Source organism: Tachypleus tridentatus, chromosome 8 (genome assembly GCF_004210375.1).
Source record: "Tachypleus tridentatus isolate NWPU-2018 chromosome 8, ASM421037v1, whole genome shotgun sequence".
Lineage (NCBI taxonomy): Eukaryota > Metazoa > Arthropoda > Merostomata > Xiphosura > Limulidae > Tachypleus > Tachypleus tridentatus.
Genome location: NC_134832.1, coordinates 60448073 through 60470067, shown reverse-complemented (window position 1 = coordinate 60470067; position 21995 = coordinate 60448073). Strand labels below are relative to the sequence as shown.

Here is a 21995-nt window from a genome sequence, read left to right as displayed (position 1 = left end):
ACGATAATGGATTTAAACTTGTTACGATCTCAAGATTTTGTTTGTTTTGATATTTCGCACAAAGCAACTGGAGGGCTATCTCTGTTAGCCGTCCCTAATTTAGCAGTGTAGAACTACAGGGAAGGCAACTAGTTGTAACCACCCACCGCCAACTCTTGGGTTACTCTTTTTACCAACGAATAGTGGGATTGACCGTACATTATAACGCCCCCACAGCTGGGAGGGCGAGCATATTTGGCGCGACCCTCAGATTACGAAGCACACGCCTTAACGCGCTAGGCCATGCCAGGCCCAGTCTCAAGAAAGCTATGTATAATACATATATGTGTGTGTGATATAATTAATATTTCAAGGATAAAAATTACACACATTAATAACAACTACTGTAGCACATTGTCGAGTGTTAATTACTGTATTTTAACATTTTTATTTTCTTTACAACTCAACACAATGAGTGAAATTAAACAAACAAACAAACAAACTTTACAACTCAACACAATGAGTGAAAATTGTTTGTTTTTTTTTATTTCGCGCAAAGCTACTCGAGGGCTATCTACGCTAACCGTCCTTAATTTAGCAGTGTAGGACTAGAGGGAAGGCAACTAGTTGTAACCACCCACCGCCAACTCTTGGGCTACTCTTTTTACCAACGAATAGCGGGATTGACCGTAACATTATAACGCCCCCACGGCTGAAAGGGCGAGCATGTTTGGTGCGATGGGGTTTCAAACTCACGACCCTCAGATTATGAGTCGAACGCCTTAACCTACCTGGTCATGCCGAGCCATCAATGTGTAAAAATAGGTAATTAAACAATTAGGTCACAAAAAGGTAGTTTGAAATAGAATATTTGTAAGCAAACAGGTGACTAAGCTTTATTATATTATTCAAATTGGCATGCTACTAAGTAAACGTTTAAAGTCATCCAAGATTAAAAAGTAATACTTTATTTACAGATAATTAAATGAAGGCAGGTGAGTGATCTGCAAGTGAATCAGTACTTATTTTATACAACACTATCTTCAGGGCTGCAAACATTTTATATCTGTTTGTACATATAAAAGACACAAAGACAGAAGTTAAGAAATGAACATTGATATCTTCTTTGATCACAGTAGTTGTTTTGACCAAGGCAATAAATTTTATAATTTCTAACTGTAAGTAAAGTGAAGTATCTACATTTGTAGATAATGTTTTCTTTATATCAAACACAGCTGAACGAAAAGCTATTAAATTTCTTTACTTTTATTACTTCTTACTTAGGGTCCAACGAGGCTTGATATTTGGTTAAGCCATTCGAATTATAGTATTTAAGTCATGAGTTTGATTCTACGTCACCGAACAAGCTCACCTTTCCATCTGTAAGGGTGTTATAACAGTACAGCTAACCCCTCTATTCACCAGTAAAAGAGAACTTGAGAATTAGAGATGAATGTCTTACTTCTAGTCTATCAATGTTAAATAAGGAATAGGTTTTTATTCCTAAAATGTGCAAATTCAAAACAAGCCAAATATTTTTATACACTTATAAATACCACCTGACATTCTACTCTTTACTTTGTTTCAGAAACATGATGGATATACTTACTGTAATTTAATATTTGATTTGTATCTTAATATACAATATAAAGCTACATTTAATGTTACCCTTCTGTTGGTTGGTTTACTATTTTTAGACTTTACTTTTTTTTAAACTATGTAATTCACTCCTGCAAATGGGCATCATTTGAACTTGTTATGTACGTTCGTCTGTTCAATTTAATGTCTTTTTTTTTTTTTCTATTTTAATTCTGTTAACACTGGAAAGCCCTGTGTTTAGCATTCCCGACTAAGGGCATACAGGCCAATATCTGCAGTAAAAAAATTGCTTTCCAAACTTTAGGGCCAAGGGTGTGTTATAAGAGTGATTATCAAATCCTACTGTTAGATATGAAAAGAGCAACCCATAGGTTGATGCCTTCTCTCTAATCTGTCAACTCTAAATTAGGAATGGCTAGAACAGATTTGCACAAATATAGTTTGAAAACAAATCTAAAGTGTAACTTTGAATTATATTAATTTCTACTACTAAGAAAATGATTTTGATTTTTTAAGTTACATACTACTATGGTACTTTTCATAGTGGATTTCCACTGGAATAGTCAATTAGGAACTAACAAATGGTTATTTGAAAGATACCTTCTTACAGAGATTGTGCCAGTTTTTCTCTTCCACCTTTGAATGAATTCATCAAAACTAAATATTTGAATTATGAAATGTCTAAAAAGAATAATCATTATTAACAAATAAAAACTCATAAATAAAGCAAACGCAGCTGTGTTTAACTAGCAAGTGAGAGAGAAAGAAAATGAAGCTTCAGTGATCTCTCTCTCAACAGTTTAATGCATATCCCATCTTAAAGTGAACTTCATTTAAGTGAAACTACAATATGAAAAGAAACCAAATGTTAAAAGTATATCTAAAAACAGGAAATGCTGAGTTATCAGCTAAACTAAAAAAAGTATTAAATATTACAAAAAGCTCTAATGAAAAGGTACATCAAAATCTTACTAAAATTAACAGACTAATAAAAATTTTGAATAGAGAAAACTCTCAGTAAAAATTTTTATATCATTGGAGAGTCAGGTTTTAATACTAAAAAATACAATAAAACTTAATTCAGGTTTGTACATGAAACATATTCTCAGTGTGCCTTTTTTCCTGCTGGTAACTCGGTTAATTTCCAATTAGTGAACAAGGTCTCAGACAGAGCTAACAAGAAGCAAACTTATAATGTGTTTACTTGAGTGACAGTTATATGTTCAAACTGAATTAACAGAAAATACAGAAATTTTGAAAAAGGGAGTTGTAGTGTGAATGATGGTCTTAAATCTAAATTTCATATCATATCTAAAGAGAATATTTGTTACAGAAAGAACAGCTCCCCACTAGTATGCAGTAAGTCTATGAATTTACAATACTAAAATCATGGATTCGATTCCTCTTGGTGTGCTCAGCAGATAGCCAGATGTGTTTTTGCTATGAGAAATAACACAGAAAGAACATGAGCTGATTAGTGAGATAGAGTATCTAGTTCAAGGAAGGTTTCAAATTTAGACATTTGTTATTTTTCCTTTGTGTTTATGAAGTTTTGCAACTTATTTTTATCTATAGAAAATGGTTAAGAATGCATTTATATAATGTTAAATAATATTGATGAATATATTTTAAATGAAAAATATTTAAATTATGTTTCACTTTTATTTTTTACTAATGATTCCCTTATTTTGATTTCATGTGTCATCATTTCTTTTATAACCAAGAACCTTAAAAGAAAGTAGCAGCCATGGAAAGAACTGCCACACGTGCTGTAAGAAAGGTTAACAAACTAACTATATTATCAAAAACATATTAACATAACATTTTGGAACAACATGGGACCTGTTGGTCCATCTTATCTGTTCCAGTCTCTCATTGTATTACAAACCCTCCATCCAAGACACTGTTCTAGTACCCCTTCTGTGAACCCTTTCTAATAATTCAATGTCCTTGCTAATGTAAGGAGCCCAAGTCTGAACACAATATTCTAAATATGGCCTAATCAGTGACCTGTATAATGAAATAATAATCTTTTTAGATATGTATCCAACATTTCTGTAGATATAACCTAAACTCCTATTTACCCTACCACTAACAACTGCACACTACTTGGGTAGCTTTAAAGACTGATTGACTATTACAGCAAAATCCATTTCTTTCTTATCAAGGTTATCACCATCCAAATTATACTTATAATTCAAATTATAACCCACATGATTATCTTGCATTTATCATAATTAAAAAACTGTCTGCATTTTATTTGCCCAACTTACTGGATGATCTAAAACCTTTTGTACATCAGCAGCACCCTCTTCACAGATGTAAATCAAAAGGTCTAAAGGTCCTAAAATTGAGCCCCGAGGTACCCCACTTGTGATATTACTCCAAATCGACTGAACTCCAATTGAAACAACCCTCTATTTTCTTCCATCTAGCCACTCTTCTATCCAATTTGCTGACTTATTGCTCACACCTATAGAGATAATTTGTTTACAAGCATTTTAGGTGGTACATTCTCAAGTGCTTTCCGAGATTCCACACATACCAAATCTACACTCTATCCTCATCTACACAAGCAGAAACTGTTTCCAAAGAATGTCAAAAGATTTGTAAGGCAAGATTTTCCCTTAGTGAAACCATGTTGACTATCCAAGAAAATTCTAAACTTTATTAAATGATTTTCCAAAGCATCTTTTAACAGACTTTCCAAAACTTTTTCCACAGCTAATGTAAGACTAATGGGTCTATAATTACTGGGACAACCTTTACTACCTTCTTTGAAAAGAGGAATTACATTACTTTCAATCTTCTGGTACTAATTGTTCAAGGACATTTAGGATAGTAGTAAGTGACTCACATCTCCAACCTTTAACCATCTTCAAACTCTTTATAGATATGTTATCTGGTCCAAAAGCCTTATAGTTTATTAAGCTTTCCAATTTTTTTGCAACAATCTAAAAATTAATGCAATGATCTTATTTGATCTCCTTACCATTTATATATTCGTGATGTGGAATACTGTTTAAATCTTTGTTACTAAAAAAAATAATAAAATTTAATAACCTCACTACCTCATAATCACCATCTGGATAGTTACTTTTTTTTAATCACCCTTTAAGGGTCCTACCTCTATTTTAACATTTTGTTTATCCTTAATGTAGTAGAAGAAATCCTTACAGTTAATTGTTACATTTTCAGTCAACCTTTTCTCATACATCTTTTTGCTGTCCCAATTTTCTGTTTCACTAAATTTTTTAATCTTCTAAATCTCTTGTCATATCAGTTAATTTACATTTCTTAAATTTATAGTGCTTTTCTTTAATTTCATCTCTTAGACCCTTTGTAAACCAACTTGGTTTATTGCTTGCATCTACTCTCTTCTTTCTATAAGGTTTGTTTGTTTGTTTGTTTTTGAATTTCGCACAAAGCTACTCGAGGGCTATCTGTGCTAGCCGCCCCTAATTTAGCAGTGTAAGACTAGAGGGAAAGCAGCTAGTCATCATCACCCACCGCCAACTTTTGGGCTACTCTTTTACCAACGAATAATGAGATTGACCGTCACATATAACGCCCCCACGGCTGAAAGGGCGAGCATGTTTGGCGCGACGGAGATGCGAACCCGCGACCCTCGGATTACGAGTCGCACGCCTTAACGCGCTTGAATACTTAAAAATTTATCCTTAAAAAAAAATCCTACATCTGATAAGTGTCTCCAAATAACTCATCTTCCCCATTTACATCAAATAATTCTTGTCGCATACCTTCAAAATACATTTTGAAATTTCTGACCAAAATATTATTATTTCTTATCTCACATGCAGAAAAACATCGAACGTAAAGTCCCTACTGGTACAGCTGTAAGTCTACAGATTTACAGTACTAAAATCAGGGGATTCCCCTCGGTGGACTCATCAGATAGCCCGATGAGGTTTTGCTATAAAAAACACACACACACATACACTCGAACTTAAAACATCAATGATCACTTGCACCCAGATGTTATGCAATTTCCACCCTCTTAATTATTTCCATATTTGAAGTTAGCAACAAATATAAAATAACATTGTTTCTTGTGAGTTTCTTGATTAATTGGTGCATAAAACCTCCGTGAACAGTTTCCAGAAACCTTTTTCTCTCATAATTTGACTCTAGCATTTCCCAGTCAATATTGTCTGAAATTAAAATCACCCAAACAAAATTTGCAATCCTTGCATACGCCTGTTACTGGCAGACGGAAAGTAGTCGCAATAATTGAATTCTTATTCTTAACATAAATATTAACTGATGATAGGTATTTGGCTATTTCTATAATGTACGCAGAACGATCTAATTTGCGTAGAAGGACATTTTGCAATAACTTCTCGCGACATAAATGAGCGAATTATGTAAGTGTCTATCGGAGATAGTTTGTATACTTCTGTAATTGTGCGTGCATTTTGATTAAATGTATCTGGGTTCTTTGTACAGTATATCAGTAATGAATTGTGTACTTTTTTTGTAGTTTATTGACGAGTTTGGGTGATGTGTTTATCCACGATGGGCATACATATTTAATTACTGGGCGAATGTACTCTTTGTAGATTTTAATTATGTTGTCAGTTGAAGATATACTCCTGGCATAATTCGTACGTTCACAAACTTTGGTTAGAATACTGTTTATGAATTTAACTCATGTTAATTTGGAATCGTAGTTCAATCACAAGAAAGCGGTTGATGTTGTAGTCTGGAGAATCGTTCCAATCATATATATATATATATATTAGGTGGGTTCTTTTTTTAGCTTTATTATTTTGCGAATACTAATTCGTGGTTACTGCGTTGTTGATGTGTGGTTGTTGTGGTTGTTTTTTTATGATTTGACATTTAAATTATTGCATTTTGTCTCTATAAAGAAAGTTATAAAAAGTATTTCATAAGAGGGCGTATTTGAGACAAAATTCGCGACGTCATCAGGCGTTTATAAACATTTCCCTTCAAAGTTAAAGGTGATTGGATACTTGTTAAGTAAAGTAATAATTAGTATCTGAAATGTAGTGATGATTTTTATGTTGTGAAAAGGTTGACACAGGAGTAAACTTAATATATTAGGTAACTTACAATGTTAATACAATACATACGTAGATATAATTTTAATCTACGATAAGAAATGATATGGTCGTTTCTTGTACGTGTAAGTCGTAGAACTAATTCAAATGCTTAGGTTAAAATATTTTAATCGAATTAAAGACAAAAGGAATAGGTTTCCTTTCTTTTGCGTAGTGTTGTAAACATCGCTTTACTAGTGACCTAGTAATAATAATAATTGATAAGAATTTAATGCCTATTGAGACAGGTAATATAATATTACTCATTTTATAGCGCGACTCACAATATTAGTTCAAAATAACTAGATTATAACGTAAAAAATATGTAAGTAAAATAACTTTTCAACCTTTTCTTATTAAATGTAACATCGTAAGAATTAGTCGCGTAATGTAAACAATAACAGTTGGCTGTACTTCTGTTTGCTGTTAGTATGGTTTTAGTAATAGAGTACTAGATTATTCATGATGCAAGAAGCCCACTTGAAGTACAATGGTATTCTAAAGAGAATTTGTTTACCTGAATATGACCTAAGAGGGTCGAAACATTGTTCTGTACTTTAATTAAAGTTTTAATACCCATATCAGTCATCTTTAGAATACATCAGTACTGGGTTAATATAAGTAGTAGTACGATGACATCAGGCCTAATTTATTTGTAACAAATGGTGACGTGAGTAATATTAGTTGTACTACAGTTTAGACTTAAGCTGTTTTTTAATGCGTCGTGAATGTGAGTCCATTACTTAAGACTTGCACTATTCTGTTAGAATAGATGGTAGTGTACTGTAAATGGACTGTCCCCCACAATCAATAGTCCAAAGTCAAAATTAGGGACAACAACTAGCAGTAGTAGTGCTACTATTGATAGTAGTAACTTTGCCATATAGTAAATGCAGGCAATAAACTATTAATATTATAAAACTTCTATATTTTCAGTTTAAGCTTTATAGTCAGTAATATATAGTGTGTCTATATGTACGTATGTATTACAAGTGTTTGAAAGGCTTTGTATAGCCTTTATGAACAAATGAGCCCCTTTTTATTTCATCTTGCATCTTTTTAAATTGGTTTTATAATGTGATATTTGAAAACCCTTAAAAAGAAGATAATCCAAAATGTCAAGTAGAATATATAAAAAAAAAAGACATCTGAAGTTATTTCTTGTCTTCATCAAAAATGTTTTCTATACTTTAGTCAGCACTGAAAACTTTAAAAAATTATAATGTCTCATATTGTTCTTCAGTGTTATATTTATAACATTGTGAAGATCATATTCAGTTTTCTTATATTTTATATGATAATTTACATCAATACTGAGTGTGGAGTTAAAAAAAAAAAAAAAAAAAAGGCTAAGACTACAGACAAGTGTTTCTGAAGTCTCACTACCATTGTATTTATGAATTAAAAAGTAATTTCTAAATGAAAAAAGCCAATATAACATAATTTGTTTGTAAAGATTTTTTTACTGAATATCTCATTTTTTGAAACCAGTTTTTAATGAAGTAATTAAATATATTTTAAGATATGTTTATTGAATGTCACTAATCTAAAGAAAACATTATTTTAATGAACCTGTTGTAGCAGTTATGTATTTTTTATATTTGGCCATTTGATCCAGTGTCAATGTAAAGAAATAAAGTACAGTAAACAAGAGACCTTCAAGATTACATATACACACCATCTTTCAGAAAATAATTCCACTTAAATAATTCTCATTTACATGCCTCCACTATAGCTGACGACAAATCATTCCTTGAGAAAAAGTTGTTGACTGGAACTTAGCCTTTCTTTTACAAGTCATATACATGTGCCTTCCTTGCCCAGTTATCTTCAAAATATAGAACAAATGAACACCTTTATGTAGTTGATCATCCATATAATCTTTTAAATTTCAATAACATCATCTTACTCTTGTTTTCTCAAATTAGGTCTTTAACTGTCCCTGTAAGATAACCTACCTCATCTTCATAGCCTGATGTGGATCCCTTTCAATAAATCTCTTCCTTATATAAGGAGACTGTACATAGTAATCAAAGTGAGACCAAAGTAGCAAATATTAGGAGTTTTATTTCCTTTCTTCTCAAAGAGAGGGAAACATGACACTTAATAATACATTGATTATTTATCTAATATTTAGTGTACATCAACTTTTGTAGCCATATTCTCATCAGTAGTTAACAGTAAATGTAAAATTGGATTTTCTTTGGTTGACTCTAATACTTTGGTAAAGAAAATCATTCTAAACTACTTCAAGAAATCCTCCTCTAGAGTTGCTACCTGAACAGTTCTCAAAAAGAAAATGTTTTTTTTCCCCTTTAGCCAGACCCAGAAACTAAGGTTAAGAAAGAGAAAGAAAACTTTGTAAAATAAGGAACAAATTGTGTTATATTCATCCATCAAATTGAATCATGCATTTTACATGCAGATAAGGAACTAGTCTATATAATATGTAATTTCTTCACCATTTGACTGCACATAATCCTGCTTAATGTGCCAAACATTACATTTCTATAATTGCATCATCATTTTTATTAGTAACAACTCTGATTTCACTATATAGTTCCTTATTAATATTATTTGTCTTTTATTTGTTTAATAACAATTGCTAGTTAAAAACTTTTCCTTTGGAACCCCTTATTCTAACATATATGGATTAAACTTCTTTACTATCACTTTTTGACTATTTCTCACAGTTTTGTTGTCATTTCACCCCTTATGTATATACAGAGAGAAATCCTTTTTTTGTAGTGTCACTATTGTGGAATAATCCAACATAGTTTATTAAAGATTTAAGAGATCATATTAGGGATAAACATTATAAATTTAAATGTAGTGTACATAATGAGTGCTATAGGAAATCAAGAGAACTGGTTAAAAAGGGCAAAAACTGTATAGGAAAAAGGGTTGGCCAAGAGAGGTAAACAATAAGGAATTCTTTAGGTATATGATGAGTAAACAAAATATTAAGATGGGGATTGAGCCTCTTAAAAATGACAGTGGGGAGTTGATCTTGGAAATTTATGAGATAGTAAACTTATTACACGTTCTCTTTAGTTTTTACAAAGAAAGATACTGGTACTATGCCTCACTCAGTGTACTTAATGTATAGGGAAAACGTTGACGTACAATGTATCGTTTTAAGTTCTGAAAGTGTTATAGAAGTCATGGTACCCTAGACCAGATAGATTTTAATCTAGAATTTTAAAGGAACTTAAAGTTTGTACTTGTGAACTGCTGACTAATATTTTCTGCAGGTTAACTTTACTAATTATTCACCTATCAGTGTCATCATTATAAATAAGAAAAAAAACAGTCTCAAACTCTTATGTCTGAGACAAAAACCACCAGAAACAAATGTTCAGTTTCACTGGACTCCATTAATAACAAATTTCTGCTGTCTGTCACTCAATTTTTGTATAATCAGTTTAACTAAACTGTCCACAACTGTCACTGATTTGATTTTATTAGCCATTTTTTTGTGTCTGCCTGTCAAGGATTTTAAAAAAATCTAAGTAAATCACATCCATTCTTTCTCTGTCTTTAAAATACTTAAGTCTAGATTTCATTTTGTTGAATTGATATTAGCTATCTTTTATCATATTTTTTAAATGATTTTTATAAAGCTTCTTTCAATAGACTCTAGAATTATTAAACTAAAGGTGGCTAAAATTTCCATGACAACTATTAATCATGCAGCTTTTAAAACAGGGATAACTGCAATAACTCTTCAATCTTCAGTTTCTTCCTTACAGTTCATTATCATATCAAAAATGGAAGATATATACGATCATTTATGTGATTTTTGACCTTTAAAGCCCATAGGTCCTAGTGCTTTATTTTGGGTCTCTCATTATATTTATTTACCAACCTGAGATTAATATCTATGTGATTTGACCAACTTTGAATATTTTCTAAAGTTCTCTCAAGATCTGGAGTATTGCTTCTGAGAAATTTAAAAGCTTGACCATCTTGTAGCCCTCAACCTCAAACAAGTATTAAACAATTCTTGGTGTTGGTTATAACATTATCATCCAGTAGTTTCTCATAAGCTCTATTGAATTTTGTAATTTATTTATTTAAGCAAATTTCTAGCTTTTCAGTACCTTTATAACCCTTCTACTCAATTTGTAAAATTTAATTCGTGTTTATTTTTTTTGTCTTTAGTAAGCCAGATAGATTTGATCTTCTCTGTTTTGGAACATAATTGTTTTGAATGATTTTTAACATTTGCTTAAATATGTTGTGCATTTAGTTTATTGTCAAATTCATAATAATTAACCTTATCTTGTATATGATTTTTAGCAATTAAAAGGAAGAAAATTATAGTTGTTGTTGTTTTCTGTTTAGGGCACAACATAATCCATGGTGAATTTTACTGTGCATTTATGCGAACCTAAATCAGTGGTTTATTTTTAATAGCAATATTTGATATACAAAATTTAATTATCAGTGACAATAATGACAAAGTATTAGTTGTGTCACGTAATATTAACAGTTGAATTAGAGAATATTCCTGATAAATAAATCTTAGATATATAAATTATTGCTTTTAAAAGTAAATCAGTATTAGGTCATTGATTTAGGTTTACATAAATGCACAGTAAAATTCACCTCCTAAGGTTCTAAGGAACAGAAAATGTTAAGTTTTAAAACCTGAAAATTTATCTTTCTCAGATGATAGGAACTATGCACAAAACAAGATATACCATTTATGATAATGAACTAGATTTTGGACAAAGTTTAGCAAAGTGAAAATCAAATCCTAACTGGAGATAAAAAAAACATCAAGAATAATTATCTTAAGTTGATGTTCATATGTAAGATGGAAAGTTAACAGAACTATTGGAAAGTTAGAAATTTTGTTTTAAAAAAAATTAGAAAATCACAGCTTATGAAAAACTACTATGATATTGTTCAAATAGAGATAGATAATTGTTAAATAAATTCTGACAAATAAATAAATGAAATTCTGATAATATTCCAGATCCTGTTTGTTATAAGGATTCATTCAAATCACCTAGATACTAATTTCCTCCTTGTGAATAAAAAGACTGATAGATTGAAAATAAAACTCCATGACTAAGAGTTTTAAAGGCAGATAAGTGAGCATACTTTACACACTTAGTAGGTCTGTAGACTGTTGGCAGGAGTTTGAAAATTGAAGTTATTAACTCATATTTTTAAAGGGGTTAATGAAGGTTGAAGTAGAAATTACAGCCAACTTCTGTAGTTGTGGGAATTGTAGAGAATTTCTAGAAAGAAGCTTAATAAAATCATTTAATTGTAGTTATGGAAATTGTATAGAATTTCTAGAAAGAAGCTTAATAAAATCATTTAATTGTAGTTATGGAAATTGTATAGAATTTCTAGAAAGAAGCTTAATAAAATCATTTAATTGTAGTTATGGAAATTGTATAGAATTTCTAGAAAGAAGCTTAATAAAATCATTTAATTGTAGTTATGGAAATTGTATAGAATTTCTAGAAAGAAGCTTAATAAAATCATTTAATTGTAGTTATGGAAATTGTATAGAATTTCTAGAAAGAAGCTTAATAAAATCATTTAATTGTAGTTATGGAAATTGTAGAGAATTTCTAGAAAGAAGCTTAATAAAATCATTTAATTGTAGTTGTGGAAATTGTATAGAATTTCTAGAAAGAAGCTTAATAAAATCATTTAATTGTAGTTGTGGAAATTGTATAGAATTTCTAGAAAGAAGCTTAATAAAATCATTTAATTGTAGTTATGGAAATTGTATAGAATTTCTAGAAAGAAGCTTAATAAAATCATTTAATTGTAGTTATGGAAATTGTAGAGAATTTCTAGAAAGAAGCTTAATAAAATCATTTAATTGTAGTTATGGAAATTGTATAGAATTTCTAGAAAGAAGCTTAATAAAATCATTTAATTGTAGTTATGGAAATTGTATAGAATTTCTAGAAAGAAGCTTAATAAAATCATTTAATTGTAGTTGTGGAAATTGTATAGAATTTCTAGAAAGAAGCTTAATAAAATCATTTAATTGTAGTTGTGGAAATTGTATAGAATTTCTAGAAAGAAGCTTAATAAAATCATTTAATTGTAGTTGTGGAAATTGTATAGAATTTCTAGAAAGAAGCTTAATAAAATCATTTAATTGTAGTTATGGAAATTGTATAGAATTTCTAGAAAGAAGCTTAATAAAATCATTTAATTGTAGTTATGGAAATTGTATAGAATTTCTAGAAAGAAGCTTAATAAAATCATTTAATTGTAGTTATGGAAATTGTATAGAATTTCTAGAAAGAAGCTTAATAAAATCATTTAATTGTAGTTATGGAAATTGTATAGAATTTCTAGAAAGAAGCTTAATAAAATCATTTAATTGTAGTTATGGAAATTGTATAGAATTTCTAGAAAGAAGCTTAATAAAATCATTTAATTGTAGTTGTGGAAATTGTATAGAATTTCTAGAAAGAAGCTTAATAAAATCATTTAATTGTAGTTGTGGAAATTGTATAGAATTTCTAGAAAGAAGCTTAATAAAATCATTTAATTGTAGTTATGGAAATTGTATAGAATTTCTAGAAAGAAGCTTAATAAAATCATTTAATTGTAGTTATGGAAATTGTAGAGAATTTCTAGAAAGAAGCTTAATAAAATCATTTAATTGTAGTTATGGAAATTGTATAGAATTTCTAGAAAGAAGCTTAATAAAATCATTTAATTGTAGTTATGGAAATTGTAGAGAATTTCTAGAAAGAAGCTTAATAAAATCATTTAATTGTAGTTATGGAAATTGTATAGAATTTCTAGAAAGAAGCTTAATAAAATCATTTAATTGTAGTTGTGGAAATTGTATAGAATTTCTAGAAAGAAGCTTAATAAAATCATTTAATTATTATAAAAAAAAGGCCAACATCAATTTACCAAAGGGGATTCTCATTTAACTAATTCTTAGATACTATGTTATCTGAATGATATATGTAATAAGCAGGATTCTGTTTAACCCAAACTCCCACATCCTGTATGCAAAAGAATTTGTTGAGACATGAGATTTGACACCCCCCCCCATCATTTCTGAATATGTACAGTAAAATGCACCATACCCAAAGCAAGCACACAGTTACTTTGTTTTGAACTTTGTACTATAATGAACTAAACAGCATACAGCTTGCACATAGATGTACATAATAAAAGTTCTAACAGCTTTCCTTAATGAAAGTAAGTTGCACAAAAATAAAGCCATGTCAGGTGGGTCAAAGGTTTGTGTGTTACAACCTTTCTCAGAGCTACATTCAAAATTTAATTAAACTATTATTGATGTATATGAATGAACTTAGCATCAGAATGTAAATAATAAATCTGATGTTATTTATGTTTTAAATTTATAATTTTATAAGGAAATGCTTTCAGTAAATTCTCAATCTTTCCTAATATGAAAACTAAGAAGTTTGTCTTCTCTTTTTAATTTTTTTACTACCTATCCAAAATGTAGAGAGTTTAGTAATCATTTATCATATTGCTATCTTTCAGGCACACCAAAATTTACATAACCTTGATTCTTGTTTAGTTAGAGATAAAATAGAAAATTAGTAGACCCCCCCCTTGCCAAACCCACTTGTCATGTCCTCTCTTTAAGAACATACCAATAGTTCTTTTTTATATTTATGACTAGTAGAAATCCAATTATTTTGTCTATAAAATGATTTATAATCTACCTAGAATTGTCTAGTTTCTTTCCAGTTCAAGCTTTATTCTCTCAAGAAGTACATCAGTGAGTTTAGCTGAATATGTAATGGCTTTTGTTGCATAGTTATAAAGCCAGAAAGATTACAATAGTTATGGAACGTTGTATCCTTTTTCCATAATATTATTCTGTAATCTTTGGTGTATTATATAATTAAATAAAAATTATTTGATGCAGTAATGCCATTAGTATTGAAAAAGCAGGTTGAAGTTTCAACAGCAACATGATGCAAACATCTAGTGTACATTGTGAATAAAGTTTCTCCTTGACATTTAAATGTTTTTTGGGGGGGGTTATTAAAATTTACCTATTGGATCCTTGAAAAAAGTTGAATGTCTGGTACCCTTCGCTGTGGAACCCAGTGAGAATCCTGATAAGGTTCATTTGGATTTCAAAAAAGATTTTGATAAGGTGCTATGTAGGAAAATAGCTGAAGAAATCACATGAGTGATAGTTTTGTAAAGAGTAGTTAATTGGGTTGTAGGTTGGTTGGGTGAGAAAAATTGAAAATTTTGGTATTAATGGAATCCAGTCAAATTGAACTTTTTTTCTTACTTGCTGTAAGTGTTGTGTTTTGTTTGTGTTAATGGTATTGATAAGAAAATAGTAAATTGTTAAAGCTTACTAATGACGTTAAAGTGTTAGATATTTCTAATTGCTCTTAATGGTATTGATAAGAAAATAGTAAATTGTTAAAGCTTACTAATGATGTTAGTGTTAGATATTTCTAATTGCTGTTAATGGTATTGATAAGAAAATAGTAAATTGTTAAAGCTTACTAATGACGTTAAAGTGTTAGATATTTCTAATTGCTGTTAATGGTATTGATAAGAAAATAGTAAATTGTTAAAGCTTACTAATGATGTTAAAGTGTTAGATATTTCTAATTGCTGTTAATGGTATTGATAAGAAAATAGTAAATTGTTAAAGCTTACTAATGATGTTAAAGTGTTAGATATTTCTAATTGCTGTTAATGGTATTGATAAGAAAATAGTAAATTGTTAAAGCTTACTAATGATGTTAAAGTGTTAGATATTTCTAATTGCCTTGAGAATTTTCAGGTATTATAGAATAACTTGTATTAGTTGGAAAATTTTAGCAAGTCATCTGTAATTATATTAAATGGAAGATAATGCATATGAGTTACCATTCGGTTCACATGTTTAGGATACATGGGAACTTTTTCAACAGTGTAACTAAAGCTAAAGATCTTACCATGGGGGTAGTTAAGTCACTCAACGTATTGAGATAGTGTTATATTGCTGTTAGTAAAGGTAATATAATTTTATAATTTATCTAAAGACTTTGCAAACCAAAACAGGTAATTATCTCTGTGCAAATTACTAGTTAGGCCTCATTTGGAATACTGTTTATAGTTTTGGGATCCTTATCTAATATAGGATACTGCCTTATAGAAGAGGGTTTACAAGAGGATCTTATAAGATGATTCCTGGAATGGAAAGGTTTTCTTAAAGATTTGGGTCAAGATAATTTATTTTCTCTCACTTAAGTGGAAAGCCTTTGAGAGGAGTATCATAAAGGCCTCCAGTTTCATTGTGCTTTATTCTGAAGATAAGAGAAAGAGAGTCTGGCACCAAAACAATTTTATTCTCTTCCATGTTTTGTCTATATTATTCAAGAGGTTTTGTTGGGTTTTTTTTTAAGTTTATAAAGTTTAAACTAATTTACTGTGTGGGTTAGGTCATCTTACTATTCATAATAATGTTATCATACACAGAAACCCTTTAGAAGTTTTGGAGTACTATTATTTCTCTTTAAAAAAAAATTCTTGATTTCTTTACAGAGACTAAATGCACTAATCCTGTCTTCTGTAGACAATAGAACAAAATATATTTTCTATCATTTATAGAAAATTAAGTGATAACATTTCCTGGAAAATAAAAGAATAGATTTAAATGTTCACATTTTTTCCAGGACAGGGTGTTTCAGAACAGCTTTGAAAAACTATTACAGTGCAAGTTGTAATTTATGTACTGTCTCTTGAATTCTGTGATAAAACAACCTCTAAACACATGTGTTAATAAGTGCTTTGTGGGTCAAAATTTTTATGGTTTGTATTTAAAAATGCAACTACTAATGATATACTTCACAATTTTTTTTTCCAATTCTCTTTAGTTTTTTGAAGAAGAAAAAGATACAATATGTCTGATCAAGGAGATAGTGACCATAGTGACATTGTTATTGAAAATTCAAGTAATTCTCTGACTTGGGACATGACAGACTCTGATTATGCTAGAGTGATTTTCTGTGATGTAGCTGATTCATACTCAACTGATGTTGATGTAGAGTGTCACTACCAGTTGTCATCCTTAATTTATCCTCAGGAAGATGACTATGTTGGAGTGTACAGAATCGGCTGGAAGGAATCAGTTGAACACGTGGCATTGTTGTTTTGCAGTGAAGCAACCTACAGTCATGATACATGTGTAGCTCATGGTACTCTTTTGTTTAAAGGTAATAAATTCTGTTAAAAAGTATAGAATTTTCAGTCAGAATAGTATTAGCATCTCAAATGGAAGAACACATCTCAGTTAAGATAGATGTACAAGGCTTTATCCATTTGTAAAAAAGAAATGTTTTTGTGTTTTAAAAAACACTCCCCTTAAGCAGTAAATAATACTTGTAATTTTTTAAGATTTCAAAAAAATGTAGTGAAATCATAACTTATTTTGGCTCTAAAATTTCGGAAATTGAAAGTTTGGTCTTTGCTCTTGCATTACACCTGAGTAGTATATTTTTAGGTTTTGTTGTTGTTGTTTGCTTGTTTGATTTTTTTGTTTTACTCTTACTATAATGAAATAGAATAAAGATTGGGCTGAGTTAGATAATAATTTGAACTATTTATCCAAGAGACACACAGTTTGAAATTTGTGACAATAACAGTAAGTTCATACAATCTCCATTACTACAGGGAAAATTTCTTTACAAATATCTTTCTTGTTTTACATCTTGCAAAAGTATTCAAAGGCTCCAGAATATCTGGTTTAAAGACAAGAGTTGAAAGGTTCACAAGCTTTGACTGTATCATAATACTCCTCAGGTTGTTCTTTATCAACATTATTTTAAAGAACGATCTTCAACCACTAGAAGCAGATATCAGTTAGAGGTAAATTCTCAGTGCAATTTCAATGTTGGGAAAGATGCCCTTTATATTAATATTATTATTATTGAGTATTTTGTACATTGTGGTTTATGAGGTTGCTTTTACCATTTTCTTCTTATAATGCTTTGAACTGTATCAGTTCATCACCAGGGTCCTTGTGATGAACATTTAAGTACCATGTTTGCAAAACTTTTTTCAGCATCAGGGAGTTTTCTTTCAAATAAATTTTTTTGTGCAAGATTTGGACTTGGATGCAAGTTTTAGTGAGGTCTGAAAGTGTCCATTTATATTGGTGATAGTGTTAACACCTTTCCTAATCCAGTAATCAGTTATTTGTTCCAATGCTCTATCAGGCCACAATCCATTGTTGTCTTGAAATCCTGCACTCTGTGTTTCTTTTGTAATACCATCACCTTGTTCTGGAAAATCAGTTTTTTTGGGGGTTTTTGTTTGTTTTTTAATCATGGTCATGTACCTCCATTTGTGTTATCATTGTTTCATCTAATATAGACACATTGCAGTTTGACTGAGCCTTCTCACTAACCACATCTGAATTGTGATTTGCTGTACATTTAGATTTCTGAGGAACATCACTGCTGAGCAATATATTTGACAGTAGATTATTTGACTTATCTCCATAGGCAGGCACAAAAAAGTCGTATCTTCTTGGATTTGACTACATTAGCTTCTGGCTGTTCCCATTTGTCCTCAGCTCATACTTTTTTTTTGGCATCACTCAAATATTGCCAAACCCTGTGTGATTTTTGTCTATTCTCACTCCTATCTAGCAGTGTACATAAAGGACTTGCAAACAGTAGTGAAAATATTAGCATTACAGGCTACATTCACACATTGGCAAACCCTGCTATCATAAAGATACTCTTCAATATATGGCTGTTGTTAATTAAGTACCAGACTTCAAAACTTCGTATTGGTGTTGCAGCATTAAATTGTTGAAATAAGGTAAATAACATTGACACATATTTGTGGATATTTGAATTTTGCTATATATATATATATATATAAACTTTGCATATATTCAGTGTTTATAATATTTGTAATTTTTATTTTTGCTACATCTACTAGAAACGTTTTTGCAGAACACCATAAGTAACAGCTAAGCTTGTGAGTGAAAACAACTTTTCTTTCAGATATTGGTTTATTGTTCACAATTTCAAGTTATTAGAATATTTATTTTACAGGTCCATTAAAATAGTTACATATAGTTGATTTATTTATATTATCTGCATATAAAAAGGTTTTATTTTATTATCTGATTAATCTTGAGGACCACAGAATAAAAAAAACATCAAAATTCTAAAAGCAGATGAAGGAAATGCTATAGTTATAATGAGCATGAATGAATGCATCCTATCAGACACAGATTTAAACCAATACACACAAATCCAACAAAGGCACATGAAATGCAACTAAACATAATACTAGTAAAAGTGGAAAAAAGCCAACAAAATTTCAAAATTTTATTCCAACCTATGCAAGACTGACTCTCACACACCACAAATATACGGCATCCCCAAACCTCATAAACCAGATTGTCCAGTACGACCAATAATGTCAATATTTGAATCATTCAATTACAATATTGGTAAATACATAGCATGGGTATTCTCCAAATATATAATATCAGCCAGCTCATTCATCAAAGATTTTTAATTTCAAATCTAACCTTAATCATAATGTGTAAAGGACATTTATTACACAGATATTTAAACATTTTATATCTTAGGCTAGTCTAGTTTAAGATATGTCATTTAACATAACTGATGATTCCATTGTTTTAGCTGACATGCTCCCTAAAGAAGATGGCCAGTATTATCAGTTTTGTTATATGACCAAGAATGGAGAAATTCATGGAGCAAGTATACCTTTTTCTTTCCACACACCTAAACAGCTCATCACTTCAGCTGACGGAGAAGACAGTAGTTTTGTGGTGATACGATCACATCAAGGTTTTCTGGAGGAGAAGTTACGTAAAACCACACAGGTTATGAAGTCTGAACATCAGACGAAAGTGGAATTAGAGGAGAAAGTTAAAAAATTAGAAAGTGATGCAACAGTGATGAAGAATCAAAAAACAGTTCTTCAAAACCAGATTAAGGTAAGACGGTTTGCTCACCCAGATTGAGGTAAGACAGTTTGCTTTTACATGTATTAATTTTAAAATGTATTTAAATAAATATTAATAAAAAAAAATTTTGGTTGCTTTGTGTTTGGTAACAGTAATATAAAGTACAATAGTACATTATTTTATTTAGACCTGGGTAATTGTTTATTCTTATTTGAGATGGCTAGTTAATAAAATGAAACTTTTAAAATGGTAAAACTTTATATACCCACAATGGGCAGGACATAGATGGTCATTATGTTGCTTTCTGTACTTTAAATTACTTTGTAGTTTGAATAATCTGAAACACTGGTTGATTCTTTTTGCAATATTAATTGATTTAATCATAATTTCAGTTAGTAGATTATTTTTACCTGTTAATAATTCTTTCTCAGGGGTAAGAGTTTATTGCCCAACTCAAGTTGCATGTAAGGTTAATGTTTTTTGTTTTAGTTAACCCTTTTATAACCAGGCATTTTGTATTCTTAGGAACTAGACAAAATTGGGAAAGTTTACAAAATATAAGTAATTTTTTTTGTTTTATTTATTGGAGAAAGGCTTCATAAACCAGACATCATTAGATTCATTGTGAAAAAAGTTTATATATGGTCCCTGGGAATAGAAATAGTGGTTATATCATGTGGCAAGCAAGTAGTTAAGGTGTACAGTAACTTAGTCACCTAAGTTGAAATGTAAGTAATTTTACTTTTATTCATATATTAATTTCAAAATATCACACCTGTGTTACAAAATGTCTGTTTTAATGTCCACTGTGTGATCATTTTTTTGTCTTTCAGAATTTTTAGTATTTATTGGAGGGGTTTACATATTGTGAAAAAAATTTATTAAGTACTTGTTTCCTTAAACTTATGTTGATATATTAATTTTTTATTACTTACTAAAACAATAAATAAGAATCCATTATCTATATGTCATCAAACTGTGTATATTATCTCTAGTACACGTGTGTCCATCCACACCACTTGGTTGAATTCATAAAAAATCATGTTGCTTTTTAAAATATGCAATGAAATCTTGGTCTTTTCATCTGAGTCTAGCTCCTAGCACCCTCTACAGCTAAGGTTAAAGTAGAGTATATTTGATAAGTAAGGATTATATACAAACCATTCAGAAAACTAGTAAATTACATAGTAATTTTTTTAATATATGCTTTTGGCTGTTTGAATAAATTTCTTTTAACAGGTCATAAAAAATAAGTTATAGATAATTATCAATATCTGAGTTATCTTGATTTGTCATGCTGCATTTTTATCTTATTTTTTAAATTTTTTTTAAAGGTTTTTAAAAGTAAAACAGAAAGGTTAAAACATGAACTATCCCTTTAATATAAATAAATGTATATTAGTGAAATTAACCATAACCATGTTTCTTTTACAAGTCCACAAGCTAATTCTTTGAAATAAATTATTTACTAACACAGTAAAATTCAAGTAATGTCTGTGTTAATCCTATAGTGGTTTTCTAAGAGATTTCTTCATTAGCCCCAAATAAAAAGTGTTGCATGTATGTAGACCTTTTTATAATATGGTATCCACTTAGACATCAATTTAAATCAAGGGTTCATAAAGGGTTATTTTTACATGTATCTCACCATAAACATTTTTTAGTATTTTTACAAACACCCCCCACGTCCTCGAACATAATGCAGATTTAGTCCTTATTAGTTCTTTACTTAAAGTTATGGTTGAAAAATAATTATAATAGTATTAATTTTTAATATTTTTCAAAATTATTTTATTGTAATTTATTATACCATCAGTTAAACATTTGTGCCCTCTGAAAAGTTTAACATGCCCCATCAGGGGAAAATACCCCACTAGTTAAGAAGTGATGATATAAATAATTTGTAAATACTCTCTCAGTTTTTTATTTATTATGTTAAATATGTGTTATTTGTAATTTAATATTTTACATGCTGTTTGATTTGGTGAGAACTGTCAAAGTAATGACTTCTTATGACAGGTTATAGAGACTGAGAAAGCTGCACTTGAGACTGAACTGAAAGATATCCAGGAAAAATACAACAACCAACAACAGCAAACTGAAGATCTAAAGAAGCTAGTAAATAAATTACAGTCTGACTTAGAGAAAGGAAATGTGTACTGTAGTCAGGTCCAGGATACTGTAAAGACATTGATATCAGAAAAAACAGAACTAGAAGGAAAGTTAAACAGGGAAAAAAAAGCCATGACTGAACTTGAGGTAAGATTTTCTTGTGGAGATCATACCGCAGAGTTCTGGGCAGCATTCACATTGAAAACTTTCATTATTAATTTCCAGGAATTTCCTGTAATCATGAAGCTGTATAAACTAATGTGCATAACTAACTTGTA

At 30.0% G+C, this 21995-nt stretch overlaps 1 protein-coding gene across 11 annotated transcripts in view; it reads left to right on the top strand.

Annotated features, from left to right (window-relative positions):
- Positions 1–6448: 6448 nt before the first annotated feature.
- The window catches only part of LOC143222473 (tax1-binding protein 1 homolog), a 50184-nt gene continuing 34637 nt past the window's right edge, over positions 6449–21995 (top strand). For 2 of the 11 annotated variants that reach the window (XM_076449054.1, XM_076449048.1), the window contains exons 1-4: positions 6449–6563; positions 16529–16867; positions 19319–19635; positions 21625–21864. In XM_076449054.1, coding sequence (XP_076305169.1) covers positions 16555–16867; positions 19319–19635; positions 21625–21864 — 870 coding nt within the window. In that variant the 5' untranslated portion in view covers positions 6449–6563; positions 16529–16554. Of the gene's footprint in view, positions 6667–6715; positions 6749–6776; positions 6988–7037; positions 7156–7202; positions 7333–16528; positions 16868–19318; positions 19636–21624; positions 21865–21995 lie in introns of those variants that run through there. The other 9 variants (XM_076449053.1, XM_076449047.1, XM_076449057.1 and 6 more) reach the window with 9 other exon arrangements.